This window comes from Calonectris borealis, chromosome 2 (genome assembly GCF_964195595.1).
Source record: "Calonectris borealis chromosome 2, bCalBor7.hap1.2, whole genome shotgun sequence".
Lineage (NCBI taxonomy): Eukaryota > Metazoa > Chordata > Aves > Procellariiformes > Procellariidae > Calonectris > Calonectris borealis.
In genome coordinates, this window is record NC_134313.1 from 80297224 (window position 1) to 80318804 (window position 21581).

The window sequence follows — 21581 nt, forward strand, 5'->3', positions numbered from 1 at the left end:
TAAATTGAAAATTAATAGAGACTGCACTTTGCTTTGCTCCGTGTATTAGGAAAGGCTGTATTAAACTACCTGGACATCTGTGTAGAACTCAGAAGGTTAAAATACGGACATAGGCAGTGCAGCTGGGGTCCTCTAAAATTACCTAAGACACAAATATCTAATGGCTTTTAAAAGTGTTGTCTCAGAATCTAGCTTGACAAGGAGATCTTGCCATCATTTTTTTTCTCATTTAAGTGCTGTGAAATTTCCATGTTTACCCTACTGCTTTAGAGAGAGGTTTGAATATACCTCTGCCTGTGATTTAGGAAGCTAAAAGAATGTTCAAAAGAAACACTTTTCTGACAAGTTGGCATGGTGTTTAAATGACATCGCATGGGAGTTGCTCAAAGATCTGGAACACCTGAAATACTCCTTCGGGAGATGGAAGTGTGAGCAGACTGAGCATCTGCTAAATGCACTTCTACCTATGATCATGCAGACTTAACCTAGGGTATTATTACTGCATATATAACACATATCTAACATACGTATCTATCCATGAAAAGAATGGAAAATAGATCACTGTAAAGACAGGTGTGCCTCAAACTACTGTAGAGTTAAAAAAAAAAGCTAATTTCAGATAATTTTAATTAAAAAAGATTAAAATAAAAATACATAGTTCAAATATTTTTAAGATATTGGTCTCATAACTAATAGTCTAAATATAAAATCCGTAAGTCAGACTAATGTGCTCTTAGGACGGGGGCAGAGAGGAACAGTGTTGTGCATATATGTGTATGTGCATGTGCTGCTTTCTCTTGGCAGTGGCAGCAATGTAGATTTTATTTTCTTTATCTTATTTAAATGTAAAATTTTATCTTTTGGCATGAACAGAGTGATTCAGATACTGGACTGGTTATGATTTGGAGAGCTTTTTCCCCCTCTATCTGTTTCACTGAATTTTCTTGCAGAGAAAATTTCTCTTACCCAAAGACAATCAGCTAATTTCTTCCTGGAAAACCAAATCTAATGTACAGTAAAAAAATCACAAATTATAGAGAACCAGTATTATTATACTTTCTGGAGATGAACTGGTGCGCGGGTGGAGTGCTTTCTTTTGACTGAGTTAGTAAGAGGGAGAAAGATTCAGCTGGAAAAAAATAGGCAGCTGATCTTAATTATTTTCATAGATGGTAAATGTGCGTTCATTTTACCGCACAGCTTTTCAAAGACCACTTGCTTTGCATTTTTTCATTTTACTGCAGAACAGAGATAGGAAGCATAGTGCTACATTCAGATCTATCCCCATTCAAAAATGTTGCTCATTGCCATCATTAGATACAGTGTTTACTCTTCCTGTGTAAGTGGCTGGACCACCAAAGTGGTGCTCAAATGCAGTCTCACATGATCAATGTTTCTTGGTACTTTTTGCTTTTTTTGTACACAGTTTTGAATCATTATAATCCGTACATGTTTTTTTCTATTTGCCTATCATAGCATAACCTAATGATCAACGGCTCTAAACACAAAATGGAAACATTTCCACTCGGCTTCTCCTTGCATACCTTCCTGGTGTTCTGGTGCGATGATCTTTGCATCTAGCATGCTCAAAAAAATGAAAGCCCAATTCTTTAATCCTTAATATGCACTTTTAATTTCTTTTCACAAGCTTCTGAGAATAGCAAATGGTGCCTTACTGCTAAGTACTCTGGAAAATCTGGCCCAAATCCCTGCCCTTTTCTTTTTAGTTATACATCTGGAATTTCAGATACAAAAATAACAATGTCATGAATGTGGGTGAAGACAGACAGAACAAAGAAAACCGGTATAAAAATCCTTTGTGTTTCCTCACCTGCCACTACAAAAGGAATTAAAACTGATAACTTAAAACTCAAACATTATTTTAAATATTTACATCAATGAATTCCAACAAGATATTCACTTAAAACACCGTAAGAATGTTCCTCTAGGGGCTGACTAGCGTGGGTCAGACACGGCAGCAAGATGAGACAACGCTTTGCAAATACCTCTGCGTTTTCTGAGCCAGCTTTGATTGCCAGACGCGTGCATAAAAAGTGAAAGCCGAAAAGAGAAAAGCAGATCTATGGTTATGCCTACATACCCCCCAGAGCCTGAGAAGGCACACAAAATGCGGTGCAGTCGTATCTTTCCGTGACCAGCCTGACGGCGAGTGCTACAGCAGAGAGACGAGCGGGTTCCCATACGCACGCACCAGGGAGAGGAAGCCTGTGGGATGCCACGACTCGTGCAAACCCGCACGCTGCAGCAAGGCTGGTTCACTAACGACACACAGAAAAACCTTCCAGTGTGCCTCTCCTATCTGCCCTCCTCCCTCGGCCTCCCTGTGGGACATGCCCTTCCACAAAAATTAAACCGAACTAGGTGAAGGCTTTATGTGACTGGGCTTGGCTCGCAACTGGAAACCACCAACCCTGTAGCTTTCTGGGTTAATTACAAGATTGTGTCCCTCGTTACGGCACTCTGCACAGCTGAACTGCAGCCGGAGTGATTTACAGCCCAGGAAGATCAGCGCTACAGAGCTCAGAGCTGCCGCACAGCATCGCTAAACCACCACGTTTCTTCTTGTCGTCGTTCCCAGCACCCTGCGAGCTCTTTTTGGCGGTGTGAGCTTCAGGAGACCGCACAAAGGGCTCTGTGGCTAACAGCAGAGCTCCCTTTTCAAACCTCATGGAAATAAAAGACAATGCCTAAAAAGAAAATTACATTTGTACTCCTGGCGCAGCTTTAGGGGGTAACATTATCTTTTTTTCAAAGCTCAGGAATTACTTAGTCACTTGTTAGAGAAATCTGACTGGAGGTTTATGAAACTGAGTGAAGCGACGCGATCCTCATGAGTGGTCCAGCAACACCGAGGGGCTACAGCTGCACCCGACACTGACGGCCAACCTTGCACTCTGCAAAGAAAACATCATGTCACAAACAGGTGTTTTGGGCTTTTGGCAGCAATGGGACATTGATGGCTTGGATCGTGCTTGAAATGTCTCTGAACTTCATCTCTGAAGCCTCAATCACATGAGCAGTCAAGTAGCACACAGGCCTTGGGGACTGGGGAGTTACAGGAGGCCAGAAAATACACAAGCCCATTAGTACTCATCATAATTATTGAAATCTGTAAAATAGGTATTAGAATAAGTCTTTGCAGTAAGATGTGGATTGAAGTATTTGTTTCTCTCCTCCAGAATCAGGTTGTTTTTGTTAAATGCCTGGGGGGAAAAAAAAGAAAGAGATAAGAAAACAGGAAGGACAGAAGAAAGGTAGCCACTAAGTGCTCTTTCACCAAGGCAATTTTTGTGGCAAATATCTGTGTATAGCAAGTCAGTAAAAAATGCATTGACAAATACCTGCACATTTACAAAACCTCACATTTGCATGTATCTGCTTACATAATAACATTCCTACAAAAAATAATGCTGCTCAGTAAAGTAAAGCCAGGCACTTTTCCCCCAATATTATAAAACTAATTTTATGATCAAAAATACTTTTTAATCATACATATTCAGTTCTTCTTATTAGAATGATTCACACATCATTTTTTTACTGAATGATTTTGTCTTTACTGCATTAATTCCTTGTTTTTCAAATGCAATATGTAGGAGAAATGTCTGAAGCTCTTAGGAGTGTAAATCCCACTTTTTTAAAAGTTATATGGGTACTTAGAGTATGAATTTTTGAAGTTTTTTTTGTTTCTGTAGCTATCCGAGAGATGATTAGTGGAATTTGCAAAAGCTTTGAATTAGGTACATATTCCACCACTGATTACAAACTCTAGACTTTTCTTGCTGTTTTTAATGAAATTCTTTAAAATGCTTTTAATTAGAAAGAAAAATGCAGAAATTAAAAACTGGATTATCCAGGTAGGATTTAAGAAAAAATCCTCATTTACAAAAAGCTTTGCAGCTGCATGAATAAACTGTGTAATCTGAAGATACTGAGCTAGGTATTTTCAGAATGCTCATCCTTCCTTAATTCAGTGGATCTGAAAAGCAGAGCTATTCTAAAAGGTCATAAAAAGAGAATAGCTGTTTGGGAACAATGATCATACGATGTAGATATCATGCCAGACTCTCAGCTAATGTAAATCTCTACAGCTCATTTACAGAATATTTTGGTTATGAATACTAGCTGAGAGTCTGACCCAGAATATATTCACCAGATGGATACGTCTCCTGTATAAAGACAGTGCAGGAAGATGAGCAGTGCCCGTATCATTGGAGCCAAAGGATTATCTTCAATATATGTCATGATGATTGTTAATGGCTCTATTTACTTCTTGAACAAGCCACTGGGGAACACAGTTAGGAAAAGAAACCCACAAAACAAAACTTGAGTGGCCTGTTTTTTTTCCAGGAAAGGCTGCTGCTGTATAAATTATACATACACACAAAATCTAACTTCCTGTGTAATAGGGGTTGACAAAGGAAAGGATCTGTAATTACAATGCTTCAAGTGAAATCTATTTTTATTATTAACAACCAGCATAATCTGAGTCCAAATGCCACTGCAGAAAACTAGCAAGTAGCATTCTTTTGATACAGCAGAACTGTTGTCTAGGATCACATACGTTGTGCATTATAGAGCTCCCAACCCACTTCTCACCTTGATGGCTTCTACAGAATCATATTTGTCCAGTTTGTTGATATGGTTGGTAATGCTGGTATTTAGAGGAGCTGGTGACACCGGATGGATGACAGTTGCGTCATGGGACTGTTGTTGATATCGTTGGCAATAAGTGTAAACAAGCAGGGTAAGAAGGCAACCAAGTATTGAGCTACTTAATCCCACTGCAATCATGTGAAACATGTTGAACTCTGCAGAGTGGAGAGCAGAAGACAATCTTATTTTTAAGGAAGTAGCAATAAAAGCTTAAGCTTGGGGAAAAATGTAGACAAGTGCTTGATTCAAATAAGGATAAGAGACATTTCATGTGTTTCCCAGAAACATCTCAATTGCTATGGTTTATCCCTACAGTAGCAAATGCATTTTACTTCCCTGAAGGGATCATTATAAGAATCTTAGATACCCATATATCTCTGTAAGTATTAAGACTGATATTTTTGAAAGATGCTTAAACAAGTTCAGAATCCAAATAACAGATGAATGAATTTCATTTTGTATGTTTGAATAGTTCAGCAAAATTTCTTTCTTCAGTCTGTATAACAAAGCCTTGTTATATATAAATTATGTATATAATGTACATACATACCTTTTTTTCAGTGAACTACAGTATCATCCCCTCTGCTGTTTTTCTAGTTCTTTCTCTTACACATAGTAACTTGTGGCAGGACTAACAAAATCCTGATATCTTTGAATCACAATCGTGCTTTCCCTAAAATGTTTTCCGTAATCCCTTTATTTGGTGCATGTCCCAGAAGCAGTGGCATACATTTTTTCCATCCTCTGCTTTGATTCTTGCTGGGTCTCACTGTTTCTCTATCTTTGATATATGGCCAATTTGTTCCCTTCTCCACCCTTCAGAATTTTTTCTATATGTAAGGGGGGGTGAGGAAGAAATGGTAGCATTTTAGGGGAAAACGGGGCGGGGGGGGGGGGGGGGGGCGGAGAGAGACTCCTTACAGCTCAGTGTGCTTTTAACCATAGCAGCCAGAGAATGCAAAGTCAACAACTCAGAATCCAGCACTCTCCTGTCTGCTCTGCTCTTCAAAGATACTCTGGGATCAGACGATGGGAAACCCTCTCCGCCTACACAAGGATTAAAACTGAGAGGAAGCTCATTGCTGCATGAAACTGTAAGGGATTCTAAAGCACAATCATCCCTTGACGTTACTGAACAGAGATATCAGGTCAGATGTGGCACCAGTAGGATTACCTGGAAATAAACAAACTACACTGCTTTTCACTGTTATTTTAAACTGGAGCTGTGCTTTTTGATTAAGAAAGAAGTATCAGTGAGAGCTCATGTTGGAAATTTCATCTTAACATTACTGAAAATTTGTTTGTGGTTGCCTATGTGCACAAATGAAAGATTTTAAACTGGAAGACCGGCACTAGTCTGAAAAACATCTGTTAGACCTTTTTCACTGTAATACAGAAAAATGGGCGAGCACATGGGTCCCATTTTTGGCAAACACCTAAGGTAGGACCTTTACATGACTGCTGGGTATTTAGAAACACAAACGAATATTTAGATGACTAGGTTGACCATCCCAATGTATAAGTTATCACTGAAATATCCTTCTACACTTCTATAAGAGTCTTCCACCATTGCAGAACTTGGCAAAATGTTTTCAATGTACCACTGCTAATTAGAAAAAAATCAAATCGCATTATCCTGGCTGCCATAACAAGTCACCTTGCATACTAGCACCCTTGCATAACCCCTGTGTTTTCATTGTCCCTTATTAGGTTAAAAATGCAGCTTATCTGTGCATGTAAGAATACTAGAACTGGCCAGAGCTATTACCATGACGACACAGACTAAGCGTGATAGCTCAGCACAAAAAAATGGTCATTTTTCCTTTTTCTTCTTCTTATTGTTTGGGTTTTTTTAACAGTTTTCTCTTTCAAGATTTATTTGCTAGCATCAGGACTCTCTGGAATGGAACATTTTTTTTTACTTTTTAGTTTTGTCTTTGGCAGCAAAGTTGAAAATGAGTCCCAGATACAGTCTGAGCTATTAAATGGGTTAGCAGGCTGGCTTTCTGCTATTCATTTGGAGTCCCAAAAAGGTTTGTGAAATTATTATGCTGAAAAAGTTGAAGCAACTTTACAAATTTTGACCTACTGATAACTAGCTTATAATAGGAATTTCTTTTTGAGACAAGGGTGACTGCCATACTGAAAAAAGAAAATACAAACATCCAGTAGTACATGTTCTTGTCTCAAAGGTCAGCAATGGCAGATGGATATTTAATGAGAAATCCTGTAGTAACTACATGTCTTTTTCTGCACAAGAGTAAATAATGAGAATGCAGCATTTAGAAGGTAGAATAAAACTAAGAGAGTGCAAAAGGTGAAACAAAAGGAAAAAAACGGGGAATCAATATTTCAGCATTTAATACATATCTAGAGCTGAAAAGCTTACCGCCACATCGTTTCTCTTCTATGCTGCTGGATCGTGCCACTGATATCTCTAAAAAAATAAATAAACCGCTTATGCCAAGGAGAAAAAAAATATTACAGAGAACTGTAATACTGATTACAGAGAATAGTTTGATTAACAGAGTAAGGATTTAAAAACTTATTCTACTACATTCACTCCAAATGCAAAGTAAAAAAGATTTTGACTATGTGGTAGAATTAACAAAAAGGTCCCATGACAGCTTCAGGTTCCTTAGTTTCCCAAGCAAAAGCAGCAACATATTTTCAATTCTTGCCTCAAAACATTTCTGGAATTAAAAAGGTGAAGTGCACATGAAAACATTCTTTGTGGAGTTTAAGCATGTTGAGAAAGTGTTGATTTTCTGAATAGTAAAATTAATGAGAGTTTAGTTATCTTGTGTTCAAATGGGCTCATTACTTCTAGAAATCACGTCTAGCACTAATGTGAAAAGAGGGAGTTTACGAATCTTCAAAAAAGATGACTGCCAATTTCATGGGTCTCAACTGTAAACTAATAAAATGTAATTCCAGCCTGTATTCTTACCATTTTGACTTTGGATACATTCTGAATAAATATTGGATAAAATCTATTGGCAATCAAGTTTACCCACTTTTTACTTTAGGACCATGGCTTCTGTGAAGGGAAGTCCTGCCTTACAAATCTCTTGAACCTCTCTAAAAGGGTCAGTGATCATGTGGATAAGGTAACTGACAGAGTCTACCTGGATTTCAAAAAAGCTTTGAAGTTCCTTGTCGAAGTCTTTCCAAGCAACAAATGAGATGAGGGAAAAGATAGAAAACAGGGTAGTAATACGTGCCCAGTATCTTACAATGGAGGAAGGTTACCACTTCTGCAGGGACCTAGGCTTTTCAGCAGAGCTGGAAAAGCAGGAGGCAAATGTGGGTTTGAAGTTTGTTGATGGTACAAAGTTAAGGTAGCATGGACAAGGGCATGCTGTGAAGAGCTGCAGAAGGGCCCTACAAAACTAGGCAATAAAATAACAAATGAAACAGAATGTAGATCAGTGTAAAGCGATACATGCAGTGGAAAGCAATCCTAGTTTCACATATAAAATGGTGGGCTGTGGGCTGACCATTACTACGCATGAGTGAGACCAGGGATTTATGACAAATTGTTCCATGAAAATATCAGCTTAGTGCTCAGAAGCGAAGAGGCAAACCAAATGCTAGGCACTACCAAGAAAGCAATAGTGAGTAGGACAGGATATCAACATTATGGCACTTTACAAATCCATGTGTTGTTCACACTATGAACACCGTGTGCAGCTCTGGTTTTCCCATCTAGGGACGTCTCTAGTAGAACTAAAAACAGACCAGAGAAGGCCAGCAATGATGGCCACAGGTATGCAATAGCTTCATGAGGAATAACGGAGTAGGCTCTCCACTACCAAAAGATGATGCACATGCAGCTACTGCTAAAGGGATCACAATTTTTTATCCTTCTTCACATGCTAAATCAATACTATTTTCAAAACGAGAAAGTATCAGTCCTGACGGAACAGCACTCTCACAGAGAGTTAAAGGCTGAGAGCATCCTTTGTCTGGTTGAGATCGTTAATTCACAATCCAAACAAAAAGCAGGAAAAAATGTACCAGAAAACCATAAAGCTCTGCAAGGTAATGTTGGTAAGGACTAACTCTGGAAACACAGCAGCAGCAATGACGAGGAGGAGTCATTTTCGCACTCTGGCAGAATCACTCTATATACTAAGTTCTGTAGAGAAACAGAGCTAAGGTAAACAGGAGGAGGAGGAGGAGACAACGTGAGGGTGGACATGCCAGCAAACTAGCTGAGGAAAGGAAGGAGGTGAATTAGAAAAAGAAAGAGAGGGAGGGAGGGAGGGAGAGAACTCTGAGTTGGAGGACCTGGAGGAGTGAAAGCAAGCTGAGCGATCCCAAGAAAGCAAGCCAGTTTGCCCAAGGTGAGCGTAATGGGCACGGCCTTATCTGCTGTGATATGGGTAATTTGAGGAGAAGTGGCAAACAGACAAGAAGGGCGAGAGACGAGGTGGCTCATTTCAGCTTCTGAAAATGTCTACTCTCCAAAACAAGATGTAGAGCTTATACTGGATTAAGCAGGGGATTCACAGAATGTGAATATTAACAGAGCTGCTTCAAAAGCCTGAGAAAAAGGGGAAAATACAATGTGGGAGTTTTTGCTTTCACACTGACATTTTTCACACTGGTTTTGCAGGAAAAAATAGTATTTAGGAGTTAAAGTATTATGCACCATCCATAAAAATAGTGTTTAGATTTGTTGATTTCTTTGTTATATTGTACTATATTGTACCGCATAGTCACAGAAGAAAAAAGGTTGCTGCACTGAGTAAACATAATTACATTTCAAATGACACATTGAAATGTAAATTTCTCTGTCTGTGAATAGACTGCTAGCTTTTTTTAATGTATACAGGCTGAAAGATGACTGTTAACAGCAATGTACCGTGGCCGCCCGTACTGTTGTGTGGATTTAAATGACTGCTGTGATTTAAAAAAAAAAAAAAAAAAAAAAAGAGAGTACAGTGATGTGTTTCAACAAATGCTATAGAATAATACATGACATGACTATCCATCAGGTACTTAGCAGCTATGGGGGAGATAAGGAGCTGAGGCACAGTTAATAGTATTTATCTTTCTAAGCAGTTATTAATTTAAGCGACTCTGAAATTATTTCCAGATTAACTACCACAGCACCCACTTTTGTATATGCAAACCACAAAACCTAGAGGAATGTTTCTCTAATAACCCCAATGTCTCAAAACCACATAAATTAAAGTAAAAAGCAAAGTATATCTCCTAGCTGTCTATAGCCATCCCTGCACCCTGCTACCAAGTAGGACAGGAGGGGCCTGCAGAATGCGGTGACAGTGACTAACCAAAGTCCCAGGCGGTGACAGTAGGGACAGCTCCACAGCACTGGGTGTCATGAGACAGATTTTCATGAAGACATCAGATCTAGCAACATCAGCTCTGCATAGTAGACCAACACACTTTGGCTGACAAAAGGCAAGTTCTGTTCCAGCTCTCGGCTCTGCCCAGTGCTGTCTGGGACAGTACTACACCTCGCTCCTGAAACATTGCGAGATTTCACTAATCCTTCGAGGAGCAGGCTGATCTCACCTGGTATAAAGTTGGAGTCCAGAGCACAGGCTCGGCTCTCCGTGGTGTTGCCCGTGCACTGGCTGCCCACGGGAAACAAAATGATGCACTGACGCACGCGGAACTGGAAGCCAGACGAGTCGCAGTCGGACCACTCGGACCACTCGGACCAGCTGTCTGCAACAGGCAGAGAGGGACACACAGGCAGATGCTGCAATTAAATGCTTCAAGTATACCGAGTGAGAGAGAAATAGCCTGTATTTCTGAATTATGACAGAAGGCCTCATCCCCAGCTACCACCAACTAGCAGAGGAGAGCTCTTTCAGTACGATAAAACAAAGGCAGTTCAGCTTTGGCAAAAGCCTCTGAAATGTAGAGCGTGATGGTAAATTTGTCGCAGATGTATTACAGCTTTGGCTTCTGCCATGGCCTTTGTGTGTGGAAGTGAGAAGCTGGAGGGATTCTGTGGCGGTGACTGAGAGAGATTGCTGTGGAGTTAATTCCAGTCTACGTCGTTACAGTGGACAATGACACTGTCTTTTTTTTATGTACCTGACAAGTAGCAATGGGAGCTATAAGAGTATGTATTCCAGGTGTGAAACGGGATGTTTATTTAACCACAAAAATAGTAGTATCTTGCAGGTACTTTTTTTTTTTTTTTAGCTTTTGTTATTTCAGGTCCATTTCTTTGCTGTAGATAGAAGAGATCTCATCAAGTACTCTCACCTTCTCTTCCCCATTCGGTTCATTATCAGCTTCTATTGTTTCTCTATATTTCTTCCTCTGCCTATGCAGTTTTGATTAAGACATTTTTATTTCATGCCTGTGTGATCTCAGAATACTTCCCTTAAATGAAGCAAATTGATCTCATTCCCATGAGGTGCTGAGAGTTTAGTGAGCTCAGCTTTCTTACAATTCAAGCACAATTCAAGTCTTGCCTTCATAGGAGTCTTCTGAGTTTGGCATGTACAGCAGAAGACAGAGCTCAGTTAAACATTTTTCTTTCTTCTGTTGGCTTTCTCACCGAGATATGTTTTATGGTTTTGATATGCATTAAATAGTCCTAGTGCGCCAAACCGATTTTGTTTCTACTTCAAAATTTTAATTGATTTTATATCACTATGAAGCAAATTTACAAATTTCATTTTGCTTCAAATAAAAAAGTATATATTAACCAAATTGTGTTTCGTTAGATTGAAGAACATGGAAATTTGTGAATGATTTAGAAAATTCATGAAAGTTTTGTATACTTTTTGTGAATCAGGTGGAAAATCAGGAAAGTCTTGCACTGTTTTGGGCTCCTTTCAATACATTGCATAAATCCAGCATACAAGGTTCGCATTTAGTCGTTACTTTCCCCTTGGCCATAGAGGACAAGGTTAAAACTCTCCGTCATCTAAAATTTAACAGATTCCGGTAGGAATATTTGAGATTGCAGTTTTGAAAAATGTCAAGCAATAGATGCTTTCCATGACAGTGTTGGACATTCACTTCCTAACCAATAGCACGATAAAAACAAATGGATAGAGGAGATGGACATAACTTTAGCACAGAAAATCTCAAGCAGTGGTCCTGGGACCATTTAAAGATAGTAGGAAAATGCTGGTTAGAGACAGGAGCAATCAGTCCTAGCAGCCTGTTGTTCAGATGCATGTCATCGCTTGTGGAGTTGTTCATCTTGAGGGCGCCCACAAGCCATGTGCGGGACAACCAGGGGATCAGGCCCAGCCAGCATGGAAGGCAGGTCCTGCTTGACCAACCTGATCTCCTTCTATGACCGGGTGACCTGCCTTGTGGATGAGGGAAAGGCTGTGGATGTGGTCTACCTGGACTTTAGTAAAGCCTTTGACACGGTCTCCCACAGCATTCTCCTAGAGAAGCTGGCGGCTCACGGCCTAGACAGGTGCACTCTTTGCTGGGTAAAAAACTGGCTGGACGGCTGAGCCCAGAGAGTTGTGGTGAACGGAGTTAAATCCAGTTGGCGGCCGGTCACGAGCGGTGTTCCCCAGGGCTCAGTACTGGGAACGGTCCTGTTCAATATCTTTATCAACGATCTGGATGAGGGGATCGAGTGCTCCCTCAGTAAGTTTGCAGACGACACCAAGCTGGGCGGGAGTGTTGATCTGCTGGAGGGTAGGAAGGCTCTGCAGAGGGACCTGGACAGGCTGGATTGAGGGGCTGAGGCCAACTGTATGAGGTTCAACAAGGCCAAGTGCCGGGTCCTGCACTTCGGCCACAACAACCCCATGCAACGCTACAGGCTTGGGGAAGAGTGGCTGGAAAGCTGCCCAGAGGAAAAGGACCTGGGGGTGCTGGTTGACAGCCGGCTGAACATGAGCCGGCAGTGTGCCCAGGCGGCCAAGAAGGCCAACGGCATCCAGGCCTGTATCAGAAATAGTGTGGCCAGCAGGAGGAGGGAGGTGATCGTGCCCCTGTACTCGGCACTGGTGAGGCCGCACCTCGAATACTGTGTTCAGTTTTGGGCCCCTCACTACAAGAAGGACATGGAGGTGCTGGAGCATGTCCAGAGAAGGGCAACGAAGCTGGTGAAGGGCCTGGAGCACAAGTCTTATGAGGAGCGGCTGAGGGAACTGGGACTGTTTAGCCTGGAGAAGAGGAGGCTGAGGGGAGACCTCATCGCGCTCTACAACTACCTGAAAGGAGGTTGTAGCGAGGTGGGTGTTGGTCTCTTCTCCCAAGGAACTAGCGATAGGACGAGAGGAAATGGCCTCAAGTTGCGCCAAGGAAGGTTTAGACTGGACATTAGAAAAACACCTTTACTGAAAGAGTGGTCAGGCCTTGGAACAGGCTGCCCAGGGAAGTGGTTGAGTCACCATCCCTGGAAGTATTTAAAAGACGTGTAGATGAGGCGCTTAGGGACATGGTTTAGTGGGCATGGTGGTGTTGGGTTGACGGTTGGACTCGATGATCTTAGAGGTCTTTTCCAACCTTAATGATTCTGTGATTCTATGATAAAATAAATTTACTCAGCAGCTCAGGTAAGAATCTGGATACTGATATTTATGAACAATTAGCAACTGTCTCGATAAGGCCTCCTTTGAGCAATAGGGCAAATACCTTGACACAAGCAGCTGATGTCAAACAGTAGGATCTTGTTATTGTGAGGAACTCTGTCCTTCGGCTCTTCTATTTCCTAGGGGATGTCCTAGGAATGGAGGGCCTCATTGCAGAGTGGGTAGTCGGAGCACGGAGACAGATGATATAATGTAGTTGGATCCTAATTCAGGGGGGTAGGAGAGCTGAGGGGGGAGTCAAGCAAACAGAGCAGGCTTCTTCCTGCTTATATAGTGTGGCACAGCAAGGAGCTGCTGTTGTCACCACCAGTGTCAGCTGCTGGACCTAAGTAAACTAAGTACATGGATCCTTACCGTAAATATTTAGTAACAATAAAGCCCTGCTCATTCAAGTCTAAAGGAATGCTGCTCATTACAAATCTTGGCCCAGTTCTCGCCGGTGGCAGAGAGCATGCTTAAGCCAGAGCCAATATTCTTGCCCAATCCTGGTATAATTGGGATATATGCAGCAGCTGCCAAAATGCTTGTGAGCATCCTCGTCTTGTCCCATGTGCTTTTGGCCTACCAGGTCCTTGCTGAAGGGGCTATATCCTGTGATAAAATAGGAACCTCAGAGTACATGTAGATCATGCTAGGTTACATACTGGTGACAGGGCAAGGCTACTGTTTGAGCCTGCCCTTTAGGCATGGGTCATGTCAAGGTGTTTTGAGCAGGGGGTCCTATAAAACACACTGTGTGCACTGGGATCTTCCCACATATGCAACACATGGCATCTCCCTCCCATCCTGGAGTCCCAGGTCAAAATAAGATGAAGAGATTATTTATAAATGTTTGCAAACTGTCATTTCTAGAAAAACGGTGGTAGAAAATAAATGCGCAACAAGAGAAATTGCTACAATACTAGCGCAATGAACATGCCAGTTCTGACCTTTTAAAGATGCCTTAAGGATCCCAAGGCAGCTATGTAACTTCTACATACAAATATACACTATTTGTCTTGAAAAATCAAATCATCAACTGATTTCTATGTTTGGGATTTTTTTAAACACAATACAGTGTTGCATCTGCTTTAATTTTGACAAAGTAGGTACTTTTATTCTGCTGCAAGACATGCAGTGCCTAGAAAAGGAAATTAACTTAAATTGTAGTTCAGCACAGGTAATAGGGTCCATAAATTCAAACTCATGGGGCTTGTGTCTTCACATGCACAGCCTCACCCTATGAGCAGAAAACTTTTGCTATGAAGTCCAGGAGCTCTCAGTGAAGCAAGTAATACAATGTGGCATCAGAGCTGCTTATGTCCCTTTGCTGTTGCCTGTAATCCATTAATCAGCAATAAATGAAAACAAATACTCCCACTGGCTTTTCACGAATGATTTTATCTGTTTTTGTGTGGTTTTACTCTTTGCTTCTCACTTAAATTTCATGAAAAAAATTAGTTTCCTTTAATAAGGTAAAAGGCAGTCAAAGTTACAGAAAAAGTCATGATCTATAATATCATACAACTAACAGGAGTACTGAGACATTTCATTTACTAAGTAATCCACAGTCACTTAAAAAGATGAAGTCTCTGCTCCGTAACATCTGAAGTTGAAGAAGTATTTTACAAAGAGCATTAAGGTTTGTTCTGTGTTTTATATGAAAACAGGGCAAACATTATCTACTTGAAGGACCTTGTGATAACGCATGTTGAATATTAACCTCAGCAATTTGCTTGCTGTGAGTGCTTAGTCTTGTAACAAATGCACTTCTTTGTGATACTGTTATTAAAGGTCTCCCAGGCCGTTTGCATGATCCACTTCAAATATTATATAATTTTAGTTTATCCAGACCCGTAACCTGGTAACTTAAATTTTAATTTTTAAAGAGGGAGGGAGGAGGTGGTGTCCTGCAGGCTATATCCTGCTATTACTTCATTTACCGTGACTGAGCATGTAAGAGCTGATTGTGCACTTAATAAGGGAGAGAAATTATTTGCTCCTAAATAATAGATCAAGGAGCATTATGTTGCCTAACTGTGAATGCCTTATTCTGTGGCACACAAACAACAAAGCTGCATCGGCTGATTTGCCATACCTGGACACGGCTGTGTGTTGCAGAGTGCTTCTTCCGTGTGCAGTCCAAGGCAGATATCTCCTCCATATGCTGGTGCTGGGTTTGTGCAGGAGCGGGTTCTCATGTAATGCCCTCCTCCACAAGTTGCCGAGCACTTTGACCAAGATGACCAACAAGACCAGCCTCCATCCACTGAAAAGACAGAAAATGTATTGTTCCAAGTTAATGTGTAACGTGACATAATCCAACACATCTTTCTCATGATCTAATTCATGGCCTACTGAAATTATTGGACATTTTCAGGTGCCACCAGACACAGGCACACAAATTTAATCTTACCACAATGCACTTACCACTTACATCTTTTAAAAGCCCCTGGTATACTGGGAAGTCTAACAAAGTTACTCATTCATCTAAGACACTTTTAGTGGGTACCATATTAGCTTTAAGGACAAAACTGTTTTCTTTTTCTTTTCCTTTTCCTTTTCTTTTCTCACTTGTGAGGAAACAAAATACCAAAGCTTGTTTAGCAGAAGTATTATAAGCTCAAAGTAAATTTTTATTCATAAAACAAAACTTAGCCCAATAATATCAACAGAGACTGAGGAATCCAGATTTTGTTTTGCAACCCAGGTGAGATTGCCTTACGCCTACAATCCATTTCAATTGATCTAATAGTTGTAGGGTTTGATGGGCCGATACAATGTTACAATCTTAATGCAGCTCTAGCATAGATGCCAGCAGCAGAACAACGGCGGTACTTCAAAAAAGCAACAGACGAATGACAAAAGGAGTTGCCACTTAAAGCTTCAAACACAGGTTCCTGAAGAATAATTTTTTTTTCCCCCCATTGCTATTTACTGATTCAAGTATCTCAAACTCCAGTCTGAGTTTTCATAAGATTCCCCTGAAACGTAAGCTGGATTTCACAGGAGCCCCATTTGTCAGACGGCTTTCGACACACGGCCACTAGACAGGCTTTTAATGAAAGTTCACCTCATTGCCTGCACCGGACTGTCTCCTTTGCAGCCTCTGTTCTTAAAACTACTGCTCCAGGATGTACTTCTGGCATTTATGGCCATATTGCAGCCCATCTGCCAAAGGCTTCCTATCTGCAGCCACATGACAAAGTCAGATGTACTTCTCCCAGGGACAGCATTCCCTCTGCAAAGAATCTCAGTATTTTGTTCATTTCTCTTTCAATTTTTTTGGGGGAGAAAAAAGCAACGAAAAACTAAACTTTCAAAATTTTCATATCCTGCAAAAAATGGATTTCTTTTCAAACCATCACTTGCTTTCTTAACACTTAAGTAAAGAAATGATTTACCATGTCTGCAATTGATTAAAAGAAATAGAGCGTGTGTAATTCAACTGACGCTAATAGATGAGACCCTAAGTATAATAAAAGCAATGTGCCAGTAAAGTTTTGTTTTATGACAGGGCCCTAAACTGAGCAGGTTTCACCTTTTTTTTTCTCCCATCACTTACAGCAGCAGTGGCCATTTTACCACACAAGACAGAAACTCATTATTGCCTACTTTTAAAAATACTAGGTAAGTACACATTTTCTGTACACAATTTTTACAGTGCACTCATTTAAGACATTCCTTGTAAGACTTTATTCATGGTTTGTCAAAACAATTGATTGTCACTGAAGTCTCCAAAACATTCATCCAGCATTTCACAATGACTCCTTTTGATCCTTTCTGTTCAATTAATGAAACAGCCTTTCAAGGAGTAAACCAGTTTCCACTGGTTTATTGAAATGCTATTCCATAATTATCTCTTACCAAAAAAAAAGGAGGTTCCAAATCTGAAAAGAATTAACTTACAATGAAAATATCTGTGCAGTATTTGCAATTTAAATTCTCTCTTAGATGGAGACTTAGAACATTAAAAAAATACTCATTTTGTTTTGGTAGCATTGTATATCACAAATGCACCCAATGAGTTGAGTAGAATGATTTCTATGCAAAGGCTGCAACAGTGAGAAAATGAGCTAGAAGAATGTGGTTATTTTGATATTAAAACCTATACGTGCATTTTTGAATGTAATTTCAGATACAACATACCCTTGGGTTCTCATCTGCTAATCAAACAGGTAATTTGCTAGTGCATACCTAAGGCTATTAACTAATCCTGTAAGTGAAGTTGTTGAATATATAACATTTTAGTCTCTGTATTGTTTGCAACATTATCCTATAAATCAAGAAAGCATGGAGTTGGCATTTCCTTGCTAAAAACAATAGTTGTAAAAACTTTTGCAAGTAATCTATCTGGCCTCTGAATAGCCTCATTGGATAGACAGAATTTGTGGAATCTGGTACTATATTCCAAGTATGTAATTTAAATGAATGATTTCCATTATTAAGGAATTCAATGATTGCTACATTTTTTCCAGGATATATTTATCAGCCAAATCATCTAGCTATACAGAAGTATGAGAGAGTTTTATACCACCTATCATAAATAAATATTGAATCTTGGTAGAGTGCTTGACTTGTTCTCTTATTCATATAGTCACTGGAAAACAAATATGTCTTTTTGCCCGAGATAACTCTGTTAATGTAGTATTATGCAAGCTCATATCTAAGAAAGCCACAGGTTATTTGTCTTTAGTGCAGATGAAATATACTGTGCAATTTTATAACAACTTCAAGACATGGTATCTTTTGTTCAGAACTTGCTTCTTTTTTTTTTTTAATTACGTCAAATAAAAGCAGAAGCTGTTACCCAAGCTATTAATTTCATACGATATTAAGGCTTCACCTTTCCAGATACTCCCTTTTTTTCTTTTTTTTTTTTTTTTAAATTTAAAATGATCCTTGACTAGCTTAAATGAATAATCAGAGACATTTCTGCTGCAATGTAGACCTCCACGAAACAGAATGACAGCCTAAGATTGCCTAGACAGAAGATAAATTGTCTGCAAACATTACCTGTGGCTTGTTCACTGCAACGGAGACAGTGACCCCCAACACTTTCTACTTACTTTTCAATGGACCAGAGTGAGAATTACAAATGTGCATGCATTTGAAACTGCCATCTGCCATCTATCTATAGGTGGCAGAGAACACAGACACCAATGTGACATCTAGGAATGTCACCATGTTCCACAACTGCGGTGATCATGGCTATACTATAAGCCTTCAAATGTAAAGGGAGAAGTGGATCTGGGGAAGATGGGAAAAGACAGACATAATGTAATAGACAACATTAGATTTGATCACAGTTGAGCTGCACGGTGTAATTATAACTGTTTTTCTTAGTGAGTATTTACTGACATGCTGCCATCCTAAATCTCTAGGCCTTTCAAGCACTATCATAACTACCTCTTTTATTTGTCCCCAGAACTTTTCCTTCTCAGCAACAAAGGATGATAAAGCATCATCATGGTTAAATAAGATCAAAGGAGTGGGTATTTACTGCTTGAGTTTTTACAAGACCTAAAGAGAGCTCTGTGGTTTCTTTCATCTTTCTTTAAAGTTGCTTAGCAACACAGCACCATCTGTGTTTTTTTTTTTATTTTTTCCTTTTGTCATGGAGTCCTTAATGTTATTTCTGCTTCTCATAGGAGGAAAAATACACAGCTGCAAGGAAAGTCCAGTCACTACAGCTTCTTTACATAACGGTTTTGTAGAGCTGTTGGACAAAAGAAAGTCTTTAAAGCAGTTCCACAATGAAAGATATAAAGAGTTTTTACGTTTTCTGACAATTACTGAGGTTGGTCCCTTTTGGAAGAAGGCACCCTTCAGCTAGCAGTGTGCTCTCAAACAATGCTCTTTCCTTTATAGTAAAAAAATTTTTTTGCCTACTGGCTGTCGTTGTGGTTAATAAATATTTCTTCACGATAATGAAAAAAAAAACAGAGGGAAGAGGATGTTCTAGGGAGAAACAGTGTACAGAAACGAGATCTCCTGGGGACATGATAAAACATCCACACTACTGGAGAATGGCCAAGAGACAATTAAGTACACTGGATACCCTGCTATGCACTTGGGGTTTTACAAGGAAGTAGAAGGAAGCGTGGGCAGACACACTGACCTCACCTGCTTTCATGAGAACACAGATAGGATCGCAGGCTTTTTCATATACTGTCTGGTCTCATTTGAAATTTAAACAACCAAAAAAACTTATTTGTTTTTTTGGTGTATGTCTTTAGGTTTATAACTTTTCACGTTCATCTTTTTGAAAGTGTAGCAAAAGAGAATAAAAAATGCTGAGAGGTCAGTCTTTTCCATATGCATAAAGGAGTATAAATAGAGGGGCAGTAGTCCTTTGCACCCACCGAAATGCAGATGGTGTGCTTCCCAGTGGCTTAGTAAAAGTTAAATTCGGGGACACTGGGTGTTTGGCAGCCTAGAGACCTAGGACAGTACTGCTCCCTTCCAGACACCTGGGGATCATCCCATTCCACATCACTTAGTCTACTACTTTTTCCTAATCCTGTGGGATATTGCTGCATATGTTTCAGTGTGGGAAAGAGCAATTTTTACACCGTAGTTTGCAAAGGCAAAGTCTTGTTTCTGTGATGCTACAGTTACCTTTTATTCATAAAAGCAATACTGGATGAAACAGTCTACGTACATAGTGCAGTGCAGAAACACAGAAGGCAAACAAATGCTTCTAAGGAAAGTACAACAACAAAATCTAAGGATCAACCCGGGTTTAAATCTGTAACTGAGACTCTTCAGTTAGAAAAGCAACAGTTGGTTCCAAAGGGCAGTTCAGCCCCCTCCTCAATGGCTACAGAAGCAGCCTAGAGTGATCAATGCATGTGGAGAGACATGCTTCAGCAGCCTCAGAGACAAGCTTATTGGATCGGAGCAATTTTGTCCCCCTGATTTAGGAAGTTACTGCAGGATAAATTTTGTCTATTCCTTTAAATATATTCCTGTTTCCTTGTGGCCAAGTATGACTGCAAAGAAAAAAAAAATATAGGGGGAAAAAAAAAGCAATAATGAATTAAAAAACAACAGCAATAACTGGCTTTAGGGGATGCATAAATAACTTTCAGGGAGTTTTGTATATCTGAAACTCTTTATTGTTATTAGCACATTTAGTGAAATATTAATTTATTCAGTTCTTCTGAGCCAAAATATCATAACTAAACCAAACTAAACCTAGTATAATAAAAAATTGAAACTGGTAAAATCCCAAAATATTGTCACAAAGTATCAGAATTTCAAATCTAAGAGATGGCAACTGTCCTCTCCCTCTGATCCACCACTATACTCTGAGAAAAAAAGGGGATAGAAATTCATGTAGGTCATGCTACTCAATGGCACTCATGTAGCTATGCTTTAAACTCCTAATTAAGGCACATTGGTCAAGTGTTTCCATGTGCAAAAGAATAAAAGAGAAAGCAACAAGAAATAAAACAAAAATGAAGAAAAAGTTGTCTTTTCCTACAGTAATAACTGAAGAGATGTGTAATATTGTGAACGAGGACAGAATTCCTTATGTTTGGTTATTATTATTTTCAGGAAAACAAATCTTTTAATTAGTAAATTCCTGTAATTTTTGTAAATTTGCAGAATTCACCATTCATTTCTCTTCATCACCTATTTCTCTTCACAATGTAAGTATCTTGCAAGTCCCCAAGGACAACAAACCCCTAATATGTATGATTATAGATTCCTCTCTTTTCATATTGACCACATATTAGTAACTGAAAGAAAACAGAAATGTCAGTGACTATTCACAGATCCCTTCCGTAGTTATTGAGGCTGTTCAGTGCTTGCCAGCTCAACTCTATTCACCACATCTCTGAGCCATAAAAAGGGGGCTGAGGCACAGGGCCAAAGCATAATTTGCTAGTGCAAGACAATAGTGCAAATTCTCCTACCCTACCCCTCAAAGCAGTTTGGCCACACGGAACGTGAATACTGGCAACAGGCCTTACCCTACAATGACTCCGAAACTATTTCTGCAGATTATTTGGGAGAGTGCTAGTTAGTCAAAGGCAAAATTGTATGAGGGATCATTCTAAAACTTGCACAATACAGACAAATCATATTCCTGGGCCTGGGTACAATTTCTGGCAATTTTCTGGCACTGTTCAATCTACTATTATATATTCAGCCTTCAAATACTATGAAGGAAAAGTAATCTGCCCAGTGACTGCTATCAATCCCCACATCAGTGGACCATTTACTTTGCTACAAGCTGTGGGAAAAATTTCACGGTTTCTCTCTCCCCTGCAGGCTCAAGAAACATTTAATAGTAGCTGCTGAAGGCAGGTTCTAGACGGCTTCAGTATTTTTTTAAAGTTCTGGGATCCTGCAGCA

At 39.8% G+C, this 21581-nt stretch overlaps 1 protein-coding gene across 2 annotated transcripts in view; it reads right to left on the minus strand.

Annotated features, from left to right (window-relative positions):
- Window positions 1–1606: 1606 nt before the first annotated feature.
- The window catches only part of SEMA5A (semaphorin 5A), a 352567-nt gene continuing 332592 nt past the window's right edge, over window positions 1607–21581 (minus strand). For both annotated transcript variants that reach the window (XM_075142440.1, XM_075142441.1), the window contains 5 exons: window positions 15313–15483; window positions 10222–10377; window positions 7064–7111; window positions 4618–4829; window positions 1607–3224 (listed from right to left, as the gene is read on the minus strand). In XM_075142440.1, coding sequence (XP_074998541.1) covers window positions 3105–3224; window positions 4618–4829; window positions 7064–7111; window positions 10222–10377; window positions 15313–15483 — 707 coding nt within the window. In that variant the 3' untranslated portion in view covers window positions 1607–3104. The remainder of the gene's footprint in view (window positions 3225–4617; window positions 4830–7063; window positions 7112–10221; window positions 10378–15312; window positions 15484–21581) is intronic.